General features: G+C 53.1%; 1 protein-coding gene across 6 annotated transcripts in view; it reads right to left on the reverse strand.

The window, feature by feature from the left end:
* Positions 1–898: 898 nt before the first annotated feature.
* Positions 899–22,668, reverse strand: part of GRAMD1B (GRAM domain containing 1B) — a 205,749-nt gene continuing 183,979 nt past the window's right edge. For 4 of the 6 annotated variants that reach the window (XM_081799245.1, XM_081799247.1, XM_081799248.1 and 1 more), the window contains 12 exons: positions 21,915–22,030; positions 19,983–20,139; positions 18,659–18,848; positions 17,009–17,152; positions 15,982–16,100; positions 15,605–15,747; positions 14,190–14,293; positions 13,390–13,593; positions 12,252–12,342; positions 8,611–8,718; positions 8,174–8,363; positions 5,620–6,144 (listed from right to left, as the gene is read on the reverse strand). In XM_081799245.1, the coding sequence (XP_081655371.1) occupies positions 6,055–6,144; positions 8,174–8,363; positions 8,611–8,718; positions 12,252–12,342; positions 13,390–13,593; positions 14,190–14,293; positions 15,605–15,747; positions 15,982–16,100; positions 17,009–17,152; positions 18,659–18,848; positions 19,983–20,139; positions 21,915–22,030 (1,656 nt within the window). In that variant the 3' untranslated portion in view covers positions 5,620–6,054. Of the gene's footprint in view, positions 2,004–5,619; positions 6,145–8,173; positions 8,364–8,610; positions 8,719–12,251; positions 12,343–13,389; positions 13,594–14,189; positions 14,294–15,604; positions 15,748–15,981; positions 16,101–17,008; positions 17,153–18,658; positions 18,849–19,982; positions 20,140–21,914; positions 22,031–22,668 lie in introns of those variants that run through there. The other 2 variants (XM_081799246.1, XM_081799249.1) reach the window with 2 other exon arrangements.

The following is a 22,668-nucleotide window of genomic DNA, read 5'->3' on the forward strand; positions in this document are numbered from 1 at the left end:
CATTTAATAGTCTAGAATTAAACAATACAAATGTGTGATGTAGCCTTCCTTCTCCTCCTTCCCTCCCCAAATCAAAGGAACACAAGAGTCGCCAGTCCTCCCTCCCGCCTGACACCAAGTAAGTTTTCCATCACGTGGTGAGGGGATAACTCCAAGAAAGACCTAATGAGGGGAGGGGGCCAGATTCCCCGACCAGTCCAGGCTAACAAGGAAATAAGGCAAAGCTGTCTCTCAATGTCCATCTTCCTGAAGTGCCAAGGCACAAAAGGGAAAAGTTAAGTAGGACATTGTCATTGGGATTCATAGCATATGATAATATGCTTCTTTAATAATAGTACTGCTTGGAGTTCCTAGGTGCAGCCGGTTGAGCCACCCGACTCTTGGTTTTGGCTCCGGTCGTGATCTCAAGGTTGTGAGACTGAGCCCCACACTAGGCTCCATGCTCAGCGTGCAGTCTGCTTGAGATTCTCTCCCTCTCCCTCTGCCCCTCCCGCTCTCTCTCTGATAAATAAATCTTTTAAAAAGTACTGGTTAATAATGAAATAAAAATTATCTTAGTAGAGTAGCAGCCACTATATGAAGAAACACACACACACATTTTGTATATCTCTAAAAAACTGAGGCTTGGAATAATGGATGGGAACCAAGGTCACAAAGCTGATAAATAGTGATGCTGCAATCCGTACTCTGGTCTGATTCTAAAACTTCTTATCCATCTGACTCTATCAGGCGGCCTGCCTTCCTAGGAAAGGGCATCCTAGATGTTGGGCAGATGGCTGGGCATATGTGTATGGGCATGCCCGCCCCCCCCCCCCACTCCTTTGGGCCTTGCCCTCATCACATCTGGGAGGACCAAAAACATTTGGGACGATGAGCACTAATGAACTGAGCAATAAGCACACACACCATTTATTATTTGTAGTTCAATACTTTTTTCGTTTAATTCATACTGTACTTCCATGGCTCTAGCTACTTTACATTAAGATTTGGCTGGGAAGCTGTGTACGGTTCTAGGTAATAGCAGTTAAGTTTTCAGACCTTGCGCACAGCGCCAGGCAAAGTACAGTTCTAGATCCAAATACAGATGGCCAGACAACTCGACTGCAATCAACCTGTGTTCTTTCCCATATATGGCCCAGTGCAGGTGTTGGGGACTGCTCCCTCTGCCCGACCCCACTCCACCCCTTGTCAGGATCATCCAGGGGGCACTGGGGCCTCTGACCCATCTCTCCCCATCTTGGAGTCTAGGTTGAGTGTGGGGGCGGGGGGGGGAAGCACCATGGGTTTGGGAAGATGATCTGGTCCATGCAGAGAGTGGTCTGGCCCTAGAGTGCAGGACAGGGAAATGTGGGGAGCCACACTACCGTTGGCAAAAACGGCTGCTTTTGCTACGCAATCTCAGCACGTGGCATCCGAGCCCAGGGCCAACTCCCCAGACAGAGCCAGCTGTCTCTCGCAGGGCAGAGGCCACCATTTTGCTTCTGCAGCATCTCACTGTGTTGAGAGAAGCAAGGAGGCCAAGGGGGCAGAGATGACGGTATTCTTTATGCTTTCACATGTCGGGCAGATCGTCTGGCATCGGCTCCTCTTGGCAGGCAAGGTGCTTCTCGCCAGCAGCCAAGGCTCCAATCCAGGCTCCCAGGCCTGCTGAGGACCTCAAGTCACAACAGAAAACAATGCCCAAGACCCCTGAGCTGTCGCACAGAACACCAAGACAGGGAGCTGGCTGGGCCCGTCACAGCCATGGCTGGAGCACGAGTGAGGTAACGAGGCTGGGCAGAGAGGTGGGAAGGGGCGCTCTCTACACCTTGTGCAAATTCCTGCTCCACATCAGGGAAGCAGGGGCGTTAAAGAGACGGCCTTCCAGAAAAACGCTCCACTCGGACCCAAAACGCATCTTCTGGAAGAAAACATAGAGGTGGAGGGAGTGGGGCCAGCCTGCTGGAGGTTGGGGGATGAGGGTCAAGGATGTCAAGTGGTGGATGGGATGATTGTCCCACAGCCTAGAGACAAGGGGTGAGGGAGGAGAGAGTCAGGAAGACAGGTTCTCGAGTTTCCTACTGGAGTGGGCAGGTGGGGTTCAGGGGTGTGGGGAGGGAGGTCACAGCCCTGCCACCTGGGGGCCCTAGGGAGGAAGGGCTGGCTTTGGCTGCCCTGCAGAGCTAAAGCAGTAGCATAGTATGGCACAGAAAGCATCCTCTGAGACCACAAAAAGTCCAGAAAGATTCTCCCCCTGGTCCTTTCTCCAAGATTTCACCCTAGAGATGCTGCCCGCAAATGATTTTAGACATGGTCCAAGCTTGGATCAGGGACAGGGACACGGAAAGAAGCCACTTCTAGCAAAGCATTCTTCTTGAGGTTTCTTGATCCCTCTCCCCCTTCCTATAATCCCAGGTTCTTAGGGTCAGTGCTCTAAGGCAACCCAAGGATTTTAGCCAAAGCTTCACAATCCAAACCCCAACAAGGTTTGAACTGGGTCAAAAGAGAAGCGCTAGGGCCTGCAATGACTTCTCTCCAGTGTCTCTTCTAGCAAGGAGGAGGGAGGATGGACAGATGAAAGGCTTCATAGCCTAGAGACAAAAGATGAGCTTAATCCAAGACGGTGCCCTTCTTGCCATTATCCTCCTCCTGGCTTAGAGAAAGTCCCTTCCCAAACTAAGACTAGGCCAACAAAGGAAGAAACACCCTCCTAGGTTAATACTGGGAAATACAGCATGCCTGCTCTCCCTCTCCCTACTTACTAGGCCTCCCTATCCTGCTGGCTCATAAAGAAGAAAGTGTAACTATCCTGGATTTCCCAGGAACCCTGATGCTGCCCCCCACTACTCATCGCAACACCAGAGAAGCTCTAGCCCAGAAGGCTTCTTCTCTTCTGGCAGAGTACCTTCCAAGTTTGAGAAAGCCCTACCTTGCCAGTCTCTGACCCAAGACAATGCCCGTGCTGAAACCTATCTTACAGATGGTCCAGCTCATCCCCCTTCCTGGGAGCTTGCCTTACAAATGAGGATACTGCAGTTCAGGGAGGGGAAGTGACTTGTCCAAAAGCAGAGCCAGGACTCAGGCCCAGGTCTCCTAACTCAGCCCAGTGCTCTGAGAGCTTCAAAAGTTGCTGATCTTGCTGCCCTTGTCCCAGGGAGGTGAATGGGGAACAGAGGAGTTGCAGACATGAGTGGGTCCTCCAAGGCCAATTTTGTTAATTCCTTCCAGGAAGGTGGAGTGGAAGTATAGACCCTCTAGCTCTTCTCCACCTGGTTAGAACTCTGCAGGGCAGCCAAAGCCAGCCCTTCCTCCCTAGGGCCCCCAGATGCCAGAGAGTGCAAGCTCTCAAATGTGACCCCAGGAATCCTTGCAGAAAGATTCCCACGTGACCAGAGTCCTTACACGAACAAAAACAGGCTGAAAGAAAGAAAGGGTATGGTTCTGATGCTCCCAGGAACAGCAGCTACAAGCGAAGCTGCTGGGCTTCAGTTTCAATGTTATTTATCAGTTTCACTCCCAGACTTATCTGCAAGGGTGAGTTAGCCTTTGACAGGCTATTGAATGCGGGGTGGGCGGGGGAAGCTTTTGTTTGGGAGTGAATAGAGGTGTTGGGCCTTCTGCTTTGAAAGCTTAAAATATTACTCGAACAGAAAGTGCCACAAGAGATCCATGATTCTTAGGAATGAGGCAGGCTGAGGTGTGTACGCACTGTCTCTGGAGTTCAAACCCCCAGGGTTCCTCGGACATACTAAGCACCTCCCTCCCTGTCACCTACTCCTCCCTGGAATGGCTGAAGAGGTTTTAAAGCAAAAGCAGAACAGCTCTGTGCAGCCAAGCCCACTCACATCACTTTACTCCCCGCAGAGAACCCGTTGGAAGTATCCCCAAAGGTCCCACCACGGGACCATCAACAACTGGATGATTTAAATAAATATTTAATTATGTATGGAATAAATGAGAGAACTTATCACTTTTGCTTTCAAAAGTTTCTGAGAATAATTTTGGCTTCTGGCTCCTACAGCAGGAAAATTTCTAGCAGTCTGCACTGTTCCTCTTTCTTTGGCCCGAGGCCCACGAGTCCTGACCATCACCAGAGTGTCTCCTTGTCACAGTCCTGGACAAGAATGAGTAGTGACCCACTAACCTGTGGGCATATGCACCCTGCACCGGGATCACAGTCAACTCCAGCCCTCGCATCTCCTTTCCTAGGGAAGGGATACCCATTCTAGCTGATTCCATGGAGGCTTCTCAGCCTACTCCCCTATGGCATGTATCCTTTGTCTTCTCATCCTGCCCTTAGGTTAATAATGAGGTTGTATTCTCAGACGGAGAAGTCAAAAAACGTGTCTTTAATTGCCAAAGGGGGATGCTCAGGCCATTCCAACAGAAGAACACGACTTGCTTTTCTTTGAGGCTAGGTCAGCGATAAAACCTTCCTTTCCTTCAGCCCCTTACAAGAGGTCCCCTAGGAGAACAAGCAATCTGGAAGAGTTTTCCTGGCCAAACTAGTATGTATGATCCTTTCCCTACTGAGGATCTGTGAGGCTGGCAGGATTCCTCTGATCATTAGATGGAGGAATAGCAGTTAAGTGAATGAAAAATGGTAATCGGGCCCAGAAGGGCCCTGCGAGGTCAGATAAAATGCATGGGTCCTAGTGAGCCAACTCCAAAATGGTCCTGGATGACTCACTTTCCTAACCAAAGGTCTTCCTTCTCCTCCTTAGTGGTCTCCTACCTCTCTGGGGCCAGAGGCTAGAGGAGGCTTTGCACCCTTTGCCAGAACTCCCACTCCCAAGTCTGAGGAACAGGATTTGGAATGGCCTCCACATGAGGCAGAGACTCACTCTGGCCTTTTCCTGCACAAATGCAATGCACCTTGCCAAATGCATTCCTTCCAAAAGCCTAGGTCTTCTACCATGTGCCAAGTGTCTTCATTGTCTCCCTCACCAAGGTCAGTTCTTCCCTTAGAGTAAACGATGCTGGCAGCCAAGTGAGTGCTTGGATATCGGTACTCACTACTCACACCATGTTCTGTGTGAACCTATGATCTGATCCATACAATGCTAGGGCACTCACTCCCCCCAACCCCAGATGTCCCTAGGACATCCTGATTAGTCCCAGAAATCAAACTGACAGCTCAAAGTGAAGGAATTAGAGCCACAGGCCCGACTGGCTCATAACCACTTAAAAAGGGGTTTAACAAGATCCAAAATGCTCCATCCTGGCTAATAAACAATGTGCTCTTAGGGCACAGAGAAAAAATAGGGCTTTAGGCACTAAAAAGTGACACTTCACCCAGATCCAGCCCGGGAGAAGACCAGAGAGAAGGGCGGGGGGTGGTGGGAAAGTAAGAAATTCCCAGCCCTTATTGGGTCCACACCCTACAGGAGTTAGGGGAAGGTGCAGGGGTGATGGAGGAGAACCCCACTCCACATGCACGTCCTCGGGAGCCTGCGGCTCAAGGCCCAATCCCACAGGGGCAGCCTTCCCAGCCTTCCAGCCCTCCGCCTGACTGGGGGCTCGTGGTCCATAGAAAGCAGGGGGTTGGAGGGTTGGGTGGGGCTCAGGTGGCAGAGTTTAGATTGGGCTCTTGCCCTTGATGCTTCCTGTTCACAAGAGAATACCTGGGGAAGCGTGGGGTAGGGAAGAAAAGATTCTCTTTTATTTTGGAAACAAATCAAGAGGGGATTCGGGAATGAAGCACCTTAAACCCCTCGAGACTTCGAGACCCCAGGGTCTTCACAGGCGTCACTTTGGCTCAACATTTCCCTTCTCAGAGCCAGGAACGGCCAGCGAGGGGAAGGGTGGGGACGAGGGGGGGGTAGGGGGGAGGAGGAGGATCAGGGGAGGTTGGTGCTGAGAGGTGGTCCCTGCCCTCCTCGGCCCCTCCGCCGGCCAGCATAGGAGGTGGGCCCGCTCCTTCTCCCTGGTACATAGGCATTATCTCTTTTTAAAATCTGTATATAATATATATATATTTATATTCTGTATATATATATATTTATATATATCTATGTATATGGTCTATGTACACGTATTGCACGGGCCTCTCGTAACCACCCCGTTCCTGCCTTGTCAGTGATAACGACTCCTCTTCTCTTCACTTTCTGAAGTGTAGTCGCGGGACCTGATGCCATTCTGAAGGTTGATGAGAGAGTCCTTCATCTGTAAGACAGGGAAGCCCGCCCAGTCCCGGGTTTGTGCCCTCAGTGCGATGCTCCGCCTTGCCCACCCAGGGCAGCTCCCCCAGCACGCCAGCGAGTTCAAGGAAGCCGGGCTCCTAAGACAAGGGTTCTCCTAGGACGCGGTCTCCGGCAGAAACGGAAGAGCCAAGTTAGCACTGGGAACCCCTGGGGGGAGGTTCACTGTGTCTTCATGATTAAGGATTAAGAATTCTCTCTCTTGGGGCTCCTGGGTGGCTCAGTCGGTTAGGCGTCTGCCTTCGGCTCAGGTCATGATCCCAGGGTCCTGGGATCGAGCCCCTGCTCAGCGGGGAGTCTGCTTCTCCCTCTCCTGCTCCCCCTGCTTGTGCACTCTCTCTCTCTAATAAACAAATAAAAAATCTTTAAAAAAAAAATAAAGGGAATGAAACAAAACACCTATCCACACCTACCCTAATGCTTACAGAGTTGAGTCCACCACGCTATAATTCTGACCGCCCCGCGCTCCAATGTAAGGGACCCCATCTTGACACCGAATTCTGGAGTTGGAAGAGAACCGGGTCATCCAGGCCAACTGCCTCCTACTTAATTCATAAGTTTCTTATCTGACATCATCTGGTCACCCCTTGGGCACTTTCGCTGATACAATCTCAGGCCTTCAAAGTAGCCCATTCCATTACTGGATAGCTTGATTGTCAGTGGTCTGTTTTTATTTGATGACTCATCAAAGCTCCCCCGTTCCCTGTAACTTCTAGCCCCTGGGGTCTCACGAGCAATCTATCTATCCTTCTACCTGTTGGACCTCTATGTCTGAAGACTACCCTGTTTTCCTCGCCCCCGTCTTTCTTTCTCCTTACTGTATCTTTAATTCTATCAACTCTTCTTGATATCGCAGGGATCCTAAGCCCCCTGCTGGGCCATTTACTCCTTTTGTTTAAAAAAAAAAAAAAAAATCCATGGCTCCAAAGCTAAACATGATATTCTAAAACACATTCAACTGGATCCTGATAGCCACATTAAAATCCTCTCTCCTCAATTTAGAGCTAAGACCATGCTACGAAGGGGAAATAAGATTTAGTATTAACGAATGCCTCCCCTGTGTCCTCAAATCCTGACAGCAATTTCGTGAAGTTACAATTATTTTACAAATGAAGAAACTGTGAAGTCACTCATATTAAATCCCTTGCTCAAGGTCACAAAACTAGTCCTTGGCAAGACTGGGACTCCATCTCAAGTCTGGCTGACCACGCAACATAAAGAACTCCTTAGGAACAGAAAATTTTAATGGAACAGGACAAATCCTTTGTCTCCTATCTTCTTAATTCTCTTGTAGAGCAAAGGTAGCTTCTTGCTGTCTTGGCAACCACGTGGGAGTTTTGTATAAGACGTTAACTTCTGGGTGGAGAAAGCGAAGCTCCTCCCTCCTTTGATAAAACTAAACTCACTGATTTTGCTCCAGGATCATTTTCTTAAATAGATGAATGAATGTAGTTTTTGGAAGGAACACAGGCCCTTGTACTAGAAGATGTTACGAAAAGATGACCCAGTATAACCACCATCTTCCCAGACTATCCGTGCAGCCTCTGAGGAAGAAGGACGTGTTGGGGGTTGTGTGTTGGTTTGTGTGTGTGTTGAGGTCAGGGGGAGGTGGTGGCATACAGCAAAAGGAACTAGAAAAATATGCCCTCTGGAAAGATAAATCTCTGTGAAAGGAGGTTCTCTCTTTAAATGCTTGTCAGATGGCCATGAGTGACCAAGGCAAGGAAAAAAAATCAGTCTTTCCAACTAACCTACAGCTTTCTTGCCACCAATTTCCATTGTTATTGTCTGGGGGAGTACACCTGTGTTTCCAACAACCCATTCCAGGATGACTTTAAAATCAGAACAGTGGATGGCCCAGGGGAAGAATGAATGGGAGGCTGAGGTCCGGTGGGTGGTGATGGGGATGGGGATGGGGAGATCTCTCCCAGAGCACAGGGAAGGAGCTCATCTCCAGAAGATGAGGGCAAGGAGAGAAGGTGGGGACATCTCACCTGGTCAAGAAGCATCACTGAGGATTTGATGATCTCCCTCCATTTTTGGAGCTCTGTATCGTGGTACTTTTGTTGGGACTCCAAGAGCTGGGCCCATTCTGTCTGAGACTGGGGTAACCTGTGGGGCAGAAGAAGGGGTATCCCGGCAGCTGGAGTTATGCTCACTGGACTGTCCTGTGCTCCCAGACCCCTGAAGGACAGAGAGTCACATCAGACTGCTTTGTCCTCTGCTCAGTGCCCCCGGTTCCCCTGTGCCCCAGGTCAGAAGCAGACTAAAGCTATAGGGACAGTTTTCAGAGCTTGCCTATGGACTCATCCCAAAGGGTTACCCACTGGCCAAGGGCAGCGGGGCCGTCCCACGGAGACTGGGTGGCAGGAGCTGGGGCACGGTACCGGGTGGGGTGGAGGTGGTGGCCAAGGGAAGAGGCAAGGATTACCTTTCTTGGAGCCTCAGACCCTGCCAGGCAGTGAGGGTCTGGGTGGTGTATTCCAACATCCAGAGTTTGTAGAAGAGCATCATGTTAAGGATGACCAGCAGCACCAGACTGGGAACGAGACAAAGGGGGACAAAAGCAACAGGCATGAGATGTAATCTTGAGAATGCACACTCCCCCTGAGAGCCAGGGATCACCCCCCACCCTCCCAGAGGCAGCTGCTGTCCTTGACCATTGGTCCCCTGAAGCATGGCGGTGAGGGAGGGAGGAGGAAGGATGCAGCTGGGGGGAGAGGGAGAGGGAGAGTGAGCGGGCGCTTTCATCTGGAGGGGCCAGGACACAGCAGGAGCACCACTGAGAGGCGTGTGGGTGAAGGCACTGGGAAAGAGAGACACACAGGAGCCACCCAGACCCTGGGTGCTTGGGGGAAGAGGTAAGATGGAGAGGGAAAGAGATGAAGGGTAAGTGAAGCAATCAGAGAGCCAGTACCTGAAACAGATCCTAATGGGAGCGAGGAGGAAAAATGGGGAGGAGGCAGAGGTTAGAAGAGACCAGTGCGGGGATGGGGAGGGCTGCACTGGAACCAAGCCAGAGAACAAGTGAGTCTGCGGGAAAGAAACACAGGAAGCGAGGACAAGTGGACAAGGAGACCCAGCAAGCAAGGAGCAAGAGACAGAGGCTGAAGACAGATCTTAGTATGTCAAGGGTGACACCTGGAGGCAAGTCCTCCTACCCAGCCAACCTAAGGCACGACAGAAGGGCAAAGCTGTGGGCTATCGGCCTGATCCGCCCGACAGGTGTTAGCAGGATGCCCTAAAGCACGGTCTCATCCTTGCACCTGCCTTGCACCTGCCCAGACCCTCAGGGGTCATGAGGGTCCCCGGTCTGGACCAGCACTGGTCAGAGCCAGGGAGGGGGTAAGGAGGACCCAGGGGTACAGAGAGCTGCCAAGACAAAAGGGACATTCCCTTCTCTTGGCCTCAGTGGCTGCCAGAAGATCATCTTAGGACACAAGTTCATGGAGCAGAGAGATGAAGACCAGGGGAGCAAGGGGATCTCGAGACGCACGGGACTGGGTACAGTCCTGGCTCACTGCTTCAGGGTTCTTAACTTCTGATGAAGTTCCCCAGCTTCTCTGAAACCTCTTCTTAACAGGGACGGTTCCTACCCTGCTGGGGCTGCGATGTGTGTGGTGTGAAGAAGTGGACGGAAAGCTCCCTGCACACAGGAGCCCCCCAATGACAGGCGGTTTTATCATGAAAGGAGGGGGTACAGGGACACGTAGGGACACACACAGGAAAAGGGAGACAGAATGAACAGTGGAAAAGGACCAACAAAGAACATCTTATGCTGTGTCTTTGACCTTTCAAAGTGCGCGCTTGCGCGCTTGTGAGATACTGTGTTCTTCTCTGTGCTTCCGGTCCCAGGGAAGGTGGTACTCCTGAAGCTGGCAGCTGCCAGTCCTTGACCCTATCCAGCTGTGCTCTCAGGGCTCTGTGACTTCTCCAGAACAATCTCTAAATTTCACATTGATGTTCAATGACCCCACCTTTAACTGCATCCACACGCGCCAGAGGACCTGAATGTCCACCTCTTCAGCGTGGGCTGCATACATCTGAGCTCCTGCATTTGGGTCTATGTGTAAAATCCTGCCCGTGCTCAGTGGAGGTCCAGGGACACCCCTGCGAGCTGAGGGAAGGGCCTGTGGTCCACACAGCGAACAGAGGGGGCCTGCCAGACGCAGGGCGGTCCGATCCACACGCACACGGTCAGCAGACCCGCCGCCCGGACCCTCTAAGTGTTGAAGATGAAGCCCATGATCTTAACCCAACAAAGCCCCCACATCAGCTAATGGCATGCTATGCCATTTACTCGGGAGAGCAGGCCTACTTAACTAAGTCAGCATGCAGAGAAGGCTCAAACAGAGAACTTACCTGAGTTTCAAGTTTTCTATCTACCAAACCCAACACCAGAGACTTAACAGAACAGCACGAATCCCCTCAAATGGAGGTTGCTAAACGGAAACCTTCCTGGTTTCACAGCTGTCTTTGTATATGACTTTGTAAAAAAGACCTTGGCTCCTCAGGCCACAGGCAGAAGAATTCTCCACCTCCCTTTCTGTTATACACGCAGTCAGGGCAGAAGAGAGCCCGCCTCATGTTCCTCACGGGCCCCCCTGCTTTCAGTGGTGCCCACACCTCGCCTGCGGCCCCGTTTCCTCTCTCACACTCGGCGCTGTCCTGGGATGGTCTCATTCTCGCCCGTGGCTCTCATGCTCCCGCTAACTAAATCAGCATCGACAAGCTATGCTTCCCCGCCTCGCTCCGGGTCCGCATTGGCAAGTACCGGTCACCTCCACCTGGATGCCCTACGGCCACTCAAGACACAGCTGGAGCCCGGAGCGTCTTCTCGGACAGCTCTGCGCCTCGTTCCGGTTTCTGGTAACGACACAACCGTTCACGGGTGCCCACCACAGTCCTTCCTCTTCTTCGGCTACCCAACCAGATGGCTAACGGGTCTTCGGTCCCTCCCCTGCTGGACAGTCACGCTCACCTACATCGCTGCCACTTACGTGGACCAGATTGCCTGCCTCCAGCCCTTTCTTCTCTAGGCCTCCCCTCATGGTTGTCAGAGTGACTTAACAACAACAGCAACAAGAACCACCACCACCACATAAAGCCAATCTGGTCACACCCCAGGGCTCCTTCAGGGCTTCCTGATGGGTTTGGCTGTGCCTCTGCTTCTGCCTCTCTGAAAATGCATTAGTGGGGGCCTGAAGCAGTGGGGAGGGGGTGTCACAGAAGAAAGAGCCAGAGACAGGCTGGTGCCCGGTGCAGAGCTGTCAGGGTCTGCGTCTGGGCAGCTCCCGTGCCATTCCCCCAACCTGTCCCCCCACATGCTCACCCCTACCTCCAGGTAAGGTGGGGGGGTGTACCCGGCAGCAGGCTGAACCAAGCAGAAGAGCTGTCCACGCTCAGCTGTCCCAGACACTCCCTGCTCCCAGTGGTTCAGGGGCGTCCCTGGAGGGCTCTGGGCTTCCACTGCGGACAGCTGCCCGTGCATTTCTTCCCCCCTTCCTCTCTCCCTGCCCAGCATCTTCCTGGGAACGTTACTGAGCCTACTGCTTTATAACATGATGGCAATATTGTAAATTATTTACATTAATATAAACATATATTTCTGGACGGTGGTCACTGATTTTGTCTGGCTATCCTGCCAAAGTGTGGGCCCAGGAGTGCCCGATCCTGGCGCCCGGCTCAGAGCAGATACTCAGGACCTCCCTCACAAGTGAATGAATGGGCTTCTAAGACGCTGTGTGGCGTCTCTATGTTAGCATTTTTCCAACGGTGTAGTAATTCTGAATTTCCTGTCTTACCCACTTGAAACTGAGTTCCTAAGGGCATGGATGCTGTATACAGCGTTCTGTTGTCAATCCTGAAGGCCTAGCTGACAGCAAATGCCAAATCAAACAGAGAAAAATAAACAAAGAGGCCAGGAATGACGGACAGAGCAAGTGATCTGAAGAGAGAAGGCTAGAGGACAAAGAAGGGCCACGGTAAGGGGTGCTCATACGCCTGAGGAGCCAGCAGGCGGGGAGGGAAGGTGCTGGGGCAGGGGCGGGGAGGAGAGCTGGGATCCCTTACACACAGCTGATAACCAGCAGCAGCTTGGACACACTCTGCAGGTGGAAACTGTTAGGGCTGTCCTCGGGGATATGCCGCGTCTGCGTGGACCCTGTAGGGAGAATAAAGAGGCCATCACCACGGCGGCTCACGAGTCCCCCGGCTGCCGTGACAGCAGTCACGCACAGAGCTCCCGGGAATGACGGATACATCCAGCCCTCCGCAAGTACAAGGGAAGCCCCTCACGGGCAAGGTCAGGGGCTGGGTCAGGCGAAGTGGACATTCAAGTCACCGAACAAACAAGAAACTCAATAGCCTTACGGAGCCAGGACATGTGGAGGGGGGACAAAGTGCTCTGCAGCTTAGCCGTGACAAGTGCACTGGCTGGGACCAGAGACCGCTTTCAGCTCGGGCTTTGTCTGTAACCAGTGATGTGACGTTGAGCAAGTCTCAACTGCTCTCGGAGAGTCAGCGTATTCACATATGCCATGCTAGTCAGAAATCCTCTACGTGAGGGATGTAAGGGAGTGCTCTGGTTGAAGCTGGGGGTGGGGCGGGGAGGTGGGGGGGCGGGCACGGAAGGCTGGCACTCTCCTCCTCTCCTGTCCCCATCCTGAGGAACGCCCAGGGGTGTGCAAAGCATAGCCTGAAAGACGCTGGATTAGTCGTCTCTGAGGCTTCTTATGGCTATAGGTTGCCATGACCGAGCGAAGACATGAGGCTGTGTGTGGCTGGATGGGAAGAGGGAGACACGTCAAGGGAGTCCACCGCCTGGGAGGGCAGGTCCCTGATGGGCCTGTGGGGGCCACATGAGCTCGGACTCCCTGATGTTTGTGTCAGGAGGGCATCTCTGGCCTGAGCTATGGCTTCTCCCTGGTGCATTTGCCAAAAACTTGGAAGCTGCCCGTTTGAGTCTATCAAGGCGCACATGGAGTTCAGGGAACTTCTGTTCAGCAGACCCCAAATGTGGGTTCAGCAGTGACTGAGGAACATAAAGGGCAAAAGGAAACAGGCAGAGGATCCGGAGGCTGAATAATGAGTTAAGGGCAAATTATGTACGATCTATACCCAAGGACGCAAAATGAGCGCACACGTGGGTCTTGGCATGGGCATGCAGCTCGAGCCCCGAGCCCCGTCCCCACGGCCAGCCGGCACGCACCTGCCACGTGTTTGATCCTGTGGCCCACATCTTCATCGGTGGGTGTGGTGACGGGGCTCATCACCTCTTCCAGGTGAGGCACCCGCAGGTGGGCATGGGGACGTTTCCTCCTCCGTACCGTCGGGGCCTTGCTGGTCTTCTCTTTGGGAGACTGTCTGTGGATCTCAGCCAGGTAGGTGCTCTCCGTTTTGGTCAGCTCGCTCTCTGTCAGAGACAAAAGGCCACCTGCCTGTACCTCCAGCTCCACACACTGGCCCCCAGAAACAACTCTGTCTCCTAGCTGAGCCCCCTCTGAGAGAACCATTTTCCCGCACTGAACTCTGGGACGTTGACTGGGAGGGCAAGGGTCCCTCAGGGGCGGCCACGAGCCTCAGGAAGTACCACTGGGACGCGGCCTCACCCAAACCCCCCTTCTGGGTTTTGCTCAGCATCGTGCAGAGACATAGGTTCCCTACCCTCATGTAGACAGTTGGGGGCACGTCACAGGTCCTAATGGACGCATTCACAGGCTCATCCTTCCTTTCTGAAACTGAATTACCACCGGTGTGATGAAATGTGGAGGTCATGCGCCGGGGGTGGGGGGTGGGGGGTGGCCACAGACCCCATGAAAGTTACAGGCATAGCCTCTTGGAAAACGCACGTGTTCACAGACCTGCCAAATTCTGTATCCATTTCTGGGGCCACCTCAGGGCCCTCATGACACCCCTTCACCATCTCGGTGTGGCCCCCATTTCTGTGCTTCCCACTCCCCTGAATGGTGGCAGCTTTGCGGCCGAGCCGGGGTCTGCGGCCTTGCTCACCTAGGTGGCGGAAGTAGTCCTCCAGCCCACTCCAGAAATTCTTCTCGATGAAAGTTTTCACCAACCCCCATGGCTGTTTGCGGTAGCGCAGCTCTGTGGAGACCCTGAGGAGCAAGCCAGAAACGAGATCAGCCATTTCCGGGGCAGACCCTCCTCTGCTGGGAAAGGCCCTTCACACCACACCCACTGTGCCATCTGATCTCCCTGGCCACTTCTGGAGGTCAGTGGGACCGGCGGACTGATCCTCATTTTGTAGGTGAGAAAACAGGAGTTCTAGAATAGTCCAGCAGACCAAAGGCTACCACACAGGGCTCCTGACTCCGGGCCCATAGTTCTTTCATGAGGCCGCGGCGCCTCCTCCAGATGGTGCCAGGCAGCCAGCCGGCCGTGGGGGTCCTTCTCTTCTTCTGCAGAGACTTGCAAGTCCAGATCAGGCTCTAGGGTTCCGTCATTGCCACTTTTAGGGGAGTGATCTGCCACCGGCCGGGGCTCCTGCCTCTCCACCCCACGGGACCTCGCCAGTTCTCACTTTTTTCCCAGTATTCTCTCCCCCAGTCACAGGTCTCTCTGCTGCCCGTGCTGCCTGCTTACCAGCCCCTTCCTCCCCTCCACTGCAGCGCCCGGCTTATGCTCCCGTTCTTAAGGCTGCCTACCCTCCTCTCCCTGCCGTCCTCGGGGACACTGCGGCCTGACGTGAGCAAACTGATGCTTGCGCGTCACCTCACCACCACCCTCCACACCGCCACCCAGCAAGTGTTCACGGGATTACAGGTGGGTGCCTTTCTGGAGAGGTTTGTCTGAGGTCAACAGGCTACTTCTGGGTGAACTGGGGGACGAAAGGACATCTACTCAGAAGACTCTCCAAAGAAGCTGGAAGTCAGAAGTCTAGACAGTGTGGGGAAGGATGGGGTGGGCAGGAGGGAGGAGAGAGGACTGAGGGAAATGGAAGGACGGAAGGAGGCATAGATACTCAGCAGCATAGGTACCAAAAATATATATATATGTATTTTCTTTTTTTTTCCTTTTTTTAAAGATTTTATTTATTTGAGAGAGAGAAGGAGATAGAGAGAGAGAGCATGAGAGGGGGGAGGGTCAGAGGGAGAAGCAGACTCCCCGCTGAGCAGGGAGCCCGATGCGGGACTCGATCCCGGGGCTCCAGGATCATGACCTGAGCCGAAGGCAGTCGCTTAACCAACTGAGCCACCCAGGCGCCCTATATATGTATTTTCTTAAAGAAGAGGACAGGAATGATGCAGGCCCTTTCTGAGATGTGGGTGTTCAGAACGTCCCGATTCCCGAGAGGTCTCCCTCTAGCCTTTCACCAAACCCCCGTTTTACTGCGACCGCATGAGCGAGGACGCCTAAGCACACCGGGAACCTCCTGGGAACCCACGCAGGCCCTCTAGACGCTGCACCTGAGTCGACTCTTGTTCCGAGCCACGCGGGTGAGAGTGTAGCGATTGATGGTGTAGAAGTAGTCGTGGTAGGGCACGTCGTGCGTGAGGACCTCGGCGTCTATCACGTAACATTCGCTCTCCTGGCTCGCCTTGTACATGGTCTGTGGGGGAGAAGGGACAAAACTGAAAAGAAGCAAGACGGGAAAAGCACCGTCCTCCCTACGCCCGGACGGAGGACCGGGAACCAGTGGAAACGGGCAGCCTGGTACGTGTCCCCGCCTCGGGGCCCAACGACACTTGCACCCAGAAACTTCTTCCTAGCGTCTACCCTTAATCGTTCTCGGCAGGACGGAGGCTCTTCCCGCTGCCCTTCCGTGCCCCTGCGCTCAGCTCACCTGCGTCTCCCTGACGGTGGCAGTTTTAGGAGCCAGAGGGTTGGTAAGGGTGATGGTGTAGAGGATCACTCGGCTCTGGTTTCCATTCTCTTCCTTCTTCCATGGATGGAAGATGATATCTGAGGGTGGACAAGAGCCCTGGAATGAGGGAGGGAGAGAGGCACGGCCGTGCCATCTCTGAACTTCCCCTCCGAGTGAACTCTTGACTGTACTGATGGACGCCTGGCCTCCAACAGGACGCCAATGGGAGCCTGAGGGCCCCGGGAGGAGGGTGGGGGGAGGGGGAGTCAAAGCAGAAAGAGGCTCATTGTAGCATTGCCGGAATTCTACCCGGGGCTCCAGAATGCTGACTGTTCCCGGGGCCGGGACAGGAGGTCTGGGGGCCCCCTGTGGGGGAGCTGGCAACACTGGAGTCACTGTGGCAAGGGCCTGGGATCCCTGGGAACAAGTCCTCCCCTCTAAGACACAGCCTCCGCGTGCCCTCCGCCTGCCCTCTCCTCCTGGCTGAGGGCTAGGCTGATACCCGGATGCTCTTGCACAGAGTCGGGTGCCCAGCAGCTCTGCCCGGCCGGAGCCACAGTCCCTGCTCTGGGCAGAACAGGGGCAAGGGGGTGGGACAGGAGCCAAGCAGGGATGCACAGGGTCCTGGGTGTGAATCCTGGCCCACACCCTGCTTGGCTGCACGGCCCTGGGCAAGTGAGAACAGTCGGAGCTCTGGTTTCATCGTCGGTACCCCGGGGATCGCAATGCTCACACATGCGGCAGGTCCGAGGGTGACCCGAGATGAGGCGATTCTTTGCGAGATGGTGAGCCCTGGGCGGTCTTGCTCGCCAGTGAGCCTGCGGGGCTGGCACCGAGGGCCAGGCGCACAGTGGGCGAGCATAAAGCAGCAGCACTGGGGGACGGAGTAGCATGCAGGGCCATGGGGGTGGGGGGCGGGAAGAGGGTGCCCCCGGGCCATCGGGTGGCCTGGGGAAGGAGGGAACTTGGGAAGAAGAGGACAAAGCGTGGCCCGGGAGGAACTAACCGGAGAAGCGACGCTGCTCCATGAAGTCCCGCTGGAAGGGCGAGTCAGTGAACAGCAGGTCGTAGAGCTTGTCCACGCTGAAGTTGAAGACCTCGTTCACGTACTGCCGGCCACTCAGGTCCTCATAGAAGGCCTGGACCTCCCCTGCATGGAAGAGGATGAGGAAGGAGGGAGTGAGGGCCGAGGGGCGGGCGGCCCCAGGGCCACCCCCCCAGGCCACCAAGGGTCAAGGGCGGCCAGTGCGGGTCGCGGTTCATGACCTCGCATCTTCCGTCTCCTCCTTTGCCGGCACACACACAGCTCACTCGAACCGGCCTTCTGTTCAGCCTTCCTTGACAAAGACGATGGGAATGTACTGTTTGCTTTTAGTTTTTCAAGCCTTCCTAAGGAAGCTGATCTCAGACTAAAATTTAAATCGAGGGTGACTTCCTGAACCCAGAAGTTATCAGTCACCCAGAGTCTGTAAGTTAAGCACAACCGATGACACATGGCATCACAACCACAGTACAGAGGGCATTGAAGGGACGTGGATCCATCCGGAATGGCCTGTTTACAGAAAAGCTTCGAAGGCTGGGCTGGACTGCAGGGCCGCGCTCTCTAACCACACAAGGTCAGCTCCTCTTCCGTAAGGCAGCCTGTCTCCCCCAGGATTTCAATGCCTGTCACTTTTCTCAGGTTTCTGTCTGCTCCGACAGAATGTGCTGCTGAAGCCCCGGCGTTCCTCCCAAGCCCTCGGCACCCTGTAGTCCTTAAACTGCTGCACCTACAGAAGCTGGCGTGTGGTCTCGAGCAAGATGCTGACATTCCTGGTGCCCCTGCGGCTCAGAATCATACAGAGCCGGTGCCTGTGATCGTATAGGATAAGCACTGTGTGAGCACCGTTGGGGGGCAATCATTGGCACTGGCCCTGCGTCCTAGATGGGAGTGGGGAAACCAGCCAAAGGTGAGGGGACCACTCCAGGGGACCATCGGAGAGACTGTCCGCAGATGTTTAAATGAGCACTGTCTACATACACGCACTAGTCCTAGTCTACCACCAAGTCAGTGGGGATCAACCCATTTCATGAATACTGACAATTTTCCTCTCGGCTCCAGAAATGCCAGAGGCAATGCATGCCTGAGCCAGGTCTTAGAAGCTGATCTGATGCAGGACTGAAGTAAGAAATACTACCTAGAAATACTAGAGAGAAGGGCAGGTTCTAGAGTCTGAGTCACCCAGCAGCACCTTTTCTTGCAGCCTGGTCTAAAAGCCCGACGCTGGGATCACTAAAGCAGGTTTCTATTAAAATCACATTATTTCCAGGAAGCAGCTGACTGGCACTTTCCTGTGGCATGTAACCACTGCCTTGCCTTGTATCTCTATGAGGAACAGAGCTGCTGGGCAAGCCCAGGTCGACAGGGGGACATTTAGTGGCAAGACTGGATGGCAGGACAAAGCATGATCCATCAAGTAAAGAAAGACAAATACGGTACGATAAGGATCCTGCAGTGGCTATCCGGAAAATGTCTGTATGCTAATGACAAATGAACCCACCCTTCCACCGGAAATCCAGAAACTAACTTGACTCCAGCCTCCATACAGGGACACCCTGTTAGCCTTCAAATGGAGAGAGGAAGGGCCACTCTGCACATCCACTTTCAAATGCCCACCTTCATCATGGGTGTCAGAAGAGTCACTGAGCTCAGTGGGGATGTCCTCATTGTCATTGAAGTCCAGCGAAGGGGAGGTCACAGGCGCGATGATCTCAATCTTCTCCCCGATGATGTTGTCAATGGCAAGCTCCTTCTCCAGGGACCCATCCCCCTCTAGCACCTCCTCCTCCAGGGGCAGGCCATCGAACTGGGGTAGAGACAGAGAAGTCACCCAACAGGGCCAACGTGCTCCGGGGCTCCTCTCTAAAGGGAGGTTAGGAACCTGGCCTTGGGAGCCCTCATGTTCACAACACAGCTGCTCTGGAGCTGGGCTGAAAGTCATGCTCTAGGGGTTTCCCCAGCTCTGCCATGGAAGACAGGAGAACCCAGTAGAAGGTTCCGACCTTGTCCTGCTCACCATTACATAGTGCACCAGCCCAGCAGTGAGCAGAGTTAGTACCTTCCGTCTCAGCAACGCTCCTGGAGCCACACCTCCCCCATGCTACCTGTCTGCTTGCTTCTCACTAGGGCTCATCTACTATGAGGCTCAAAAGCTTTGTAAGCATATTTTAATTTATTCTCCCCTTAGCCCTAGAAGGGAATAGATATAGGCCTTTATATCTGACAACCTCAGAGATGGAAAATGGAGATTAAGCACCAGATGAATGATGTTTTCATTCTAAGGCCAGGTGGTCTGACCCTTAAGCCACTGGAATACGAGGCTCCCCTCTCTGGGAATCCTTTCTAAGAAACCCCGCCCATTCTCCTACCCGCCAGCGCACACCCACACTTCCTTCATCAAGCTCCTATCCCCTCTGTAACCAAGTCTCAGAGAACAAAGGCCTCTCTTAGCACATTTTTATCTCTTTTGTGAGGTGTAGCACAGTGGAAAAATAAATCGGGAGTGTATACACTAGGAATTAAAAAACTAATTGTTGAATGAGTGAACAGATAACAGGTCTATGGCCCTAGAGTCACATATAATTTTGGCCTCAGATCAAGGCCGTTAAAAAAAAAAAAAAAAAAAAAAAAGACCTGGGATAGTTCTCCATAGAGGGGCTGATCTGCAGCAATCACACAATGAATTTGGAATGGTTTTCAAATGCTCAGAAGCCAAATAAAATCTTGTATCCAAGGCACCAAGAACCTGGCTCTGGATCCTGGGACTACAGCATCAGAACAGAGAGCCCATCGGCTCCAGGATGCCTCCTTGAATAAACTGACCACAGGGTAACCAACCTCCCTTCTCCCTGTTCCCCAGGCCAGGGTCCTATGGCATGAACTCAGCTAGGAAACACTGGCCAGCGGATGAGGGGTGGAAGCAAGGTCATATCGCCCATACCGAGACAGGGGCTTCACTGCTCCCTGTGGATGTCAGCGTGCTGTTGGTGATGGATTTCTTGGGTAGCTGTGGACTGGCATCCGGCTTGGTCTCAATGCTGCTTTTGGATGAACTGTCGTTCACTTCATTCTCTTCCACAGGGATCTCCTCACAGTAGCTGAGAGAAGACACCATGAATCCCTGTCAACCTCAGTTGCCAAGACCACCGACTATTCTAAGAACCTCACATCTGTCTATCCATCCCAAACTATGGGCTTTCTTGCTTCTTTGCTTTGGGTATGATCTTCCTCTAAACCACCACCCCCCTGCTACATTGCTCCCCTGAAACCTCGGCCCCACCTCGCACTCCACTCCTCACGTATTATTTCTGGCTCCAAAGTCACCTTTTCTATGCACTCTCCTTAGATTTAACCCTATCCTATGACCATTACACGTCTTGAACTATCTTTCTTCCAGTGGCATCCCATCCCATCCCAACCTCACCACTCACAGAAATGCCTGGGCTCTGAGCATACATTTTATGTCCCACACGGTGATGGGGATGGGACCCCACACAAGTGCCCTTTGGTGATAACGCCCAGATTCTGGATCCTAACTAGTGAGCTTCTTTGCCTTGGACACCTGAAGGGGAACGCTGAGAGATAAGGGTGGGTGCCCTTCTAGGGACACTTCCGCCTCTCCCAAGGGAGAACTCATCCCCGTCATCCACATCTGACTCACACTTTACCTAATCACCCCACGTGGATGCATGACAACTCTGAGTAACCCATGACACGCCTCGTAAAGATAATCAAACAGATACTCACAGAGATTAAATGATAACGCTATTGAGTGTCACTATTCAGCACTCTTTCCTTGCTTTCCACTGCTCTGTGCCTCGCACACCACCACTGAGCCTCCACCTACCTCCCCACCTCAAGCATATGCTCGTATGGCTTCGAGGCCCCATCCTTCTCAACCCATCAACAGCACGGGATACAGTGATGCTTCCTTCTCCTACAGCTTCCTTCCCTTGGCTTTGAGGATGCAAGCTCTCCTAGTGTTCCTCCTACCTGGCTGGCTGTTCTTTCAGGATTTCTTTTGCTGCTGCTTCTTGTTGAGTGCTCCCAGGCCCAGTCCTTGAACTTCTTATGTTCATCCAGCCACTTGGTGGTTTCAGCTAATCTCCTGGCTATCCATTCACAACGCCCAGGTTTATGTACCTCACCCAGACTTACCCGGTGAACTCCGCACTCACATCCACAAATGTCTATGTGACATCTCCATTTGGGTTATCTCAAACCCAACTTGCCTGATCTTCCCCCAAAGTCTGATCTGTAGTGCTGTCCATCTCAGTTTGGAACAGCTCTAGCCTTCCAGTTGGTAAATCCAAGAAAACCTTAAAGCCATCTTTGGTTCCTTTCCAATCTGTCAGCAAATCCTTCAAAACGGATCTGGTTCCACTTTCAAAATATATTCAGCAACAAACCACTGATTGCCATTTCTACTGCTACCCTCCTAGCCCAAACCACCTTCACCTCTCCTCTAACTGATCTCAATTATTCCACAGCCTCTTAGCCTGCCCTTCCTCCTCCCTGGTCCATTTTCAATCCACGAGCCAGAGTGATCCTGTTAAGATCCTTAAGTTGGATCTTATCAATTACCAACTCAAAGCCTTCCCGGGGCTTCCCAGCCCACTCTGAGTAAAATCCAATCATCGCACTGGCCAAAAGGCCTTCAGGATCTGGCCCCTGGCCTCACCTCTTCCTGCTGGCCCTTTGTTCATTCCGCCCAGCCACCCACTGGCTATTCCCTCTGCCTGCGAGGCTCTCCCCGCAGGTACCCTCCCTTCCTTCAGGGATCACTTAGACACTGCTCCCCAGGGAGGCTGTCACCGCCATCCCAGTCCCTCTTGGAGAAGCACCCCGGCAAGCTGCCCTCTGCCCTGCTCACCCCATCGTGTTGAAGTCGTCATCAGGGGGCACGTAGTCCTCGTCGTCACTGGTAAGGCCCAATTCATTCCCGTAGCACTGGTGAACGAAGTGCCAGAGCTCCTTGGGGCACAGGGGCTGTGGGGGACAACAGAGGGACTCTGACCCTTCCATCCTCGGGACCCCACTCTACACGGAGGCACTGAGTTGAGCTGGACTCCCCATGGGGTAGGAGAAGCTGACCTCCATTCTCCCTTGCTAAACTAAGAGGAGGAGAACAACACCTACTCCACTTCCTCTTCCCTCCTCTCAGGATCACAGCAAGATGCCAATCTCTTGCCTAAATACGGCTTTCAGCCAAGCCAGGAATCTGACCCTGTTCCCACAACTCAGGTTTGTATAATGGGATCAACTGGCCCCTTAAGGATGGTAGCTATCCATCTTTTGCTCCTATGGACGAGGTCAAGCATTAAGCATGATATATAGATGTGACTATTGCAACCAAGGTGATCCCAGAGCTTCTGACGTGGACTTGGTCCCTTGAGCCAGTCTCCCCAACACAAAGAAACCTCCTAATACTAACAGTGGCCATGCAGGCAGGCCCCACTGCTTCACGTCCAAGAATGAGGTGTGACCTCACAGGTGGTCATTCCATAGTTGGACAGTTCCTGTGGTTAGAAAGAAGCCTATATTCTCATAATTTAAGGGGCCTCAAAGGTGAGCACATCCAACCCTGTCGTGGCTACCTGAATACTGCCTTCTTAATTCTCGAATAG

The sequence above is a fragment of the Leptonychotes weddellii genome, chromosome 11, assembly GCF_054177405.1.
Source record: "Leptonychotes weddellii isolate Sample4059 chromosome 11, ASM5417740v2, whole genome shotgun sequence".
Taxonomy (NCBI): Eukaryota; Metazoa; Chordata; class Mammalia; order Carnivora; family Phocidae; genus Leptonychotes; species Leptonychotes weddellii.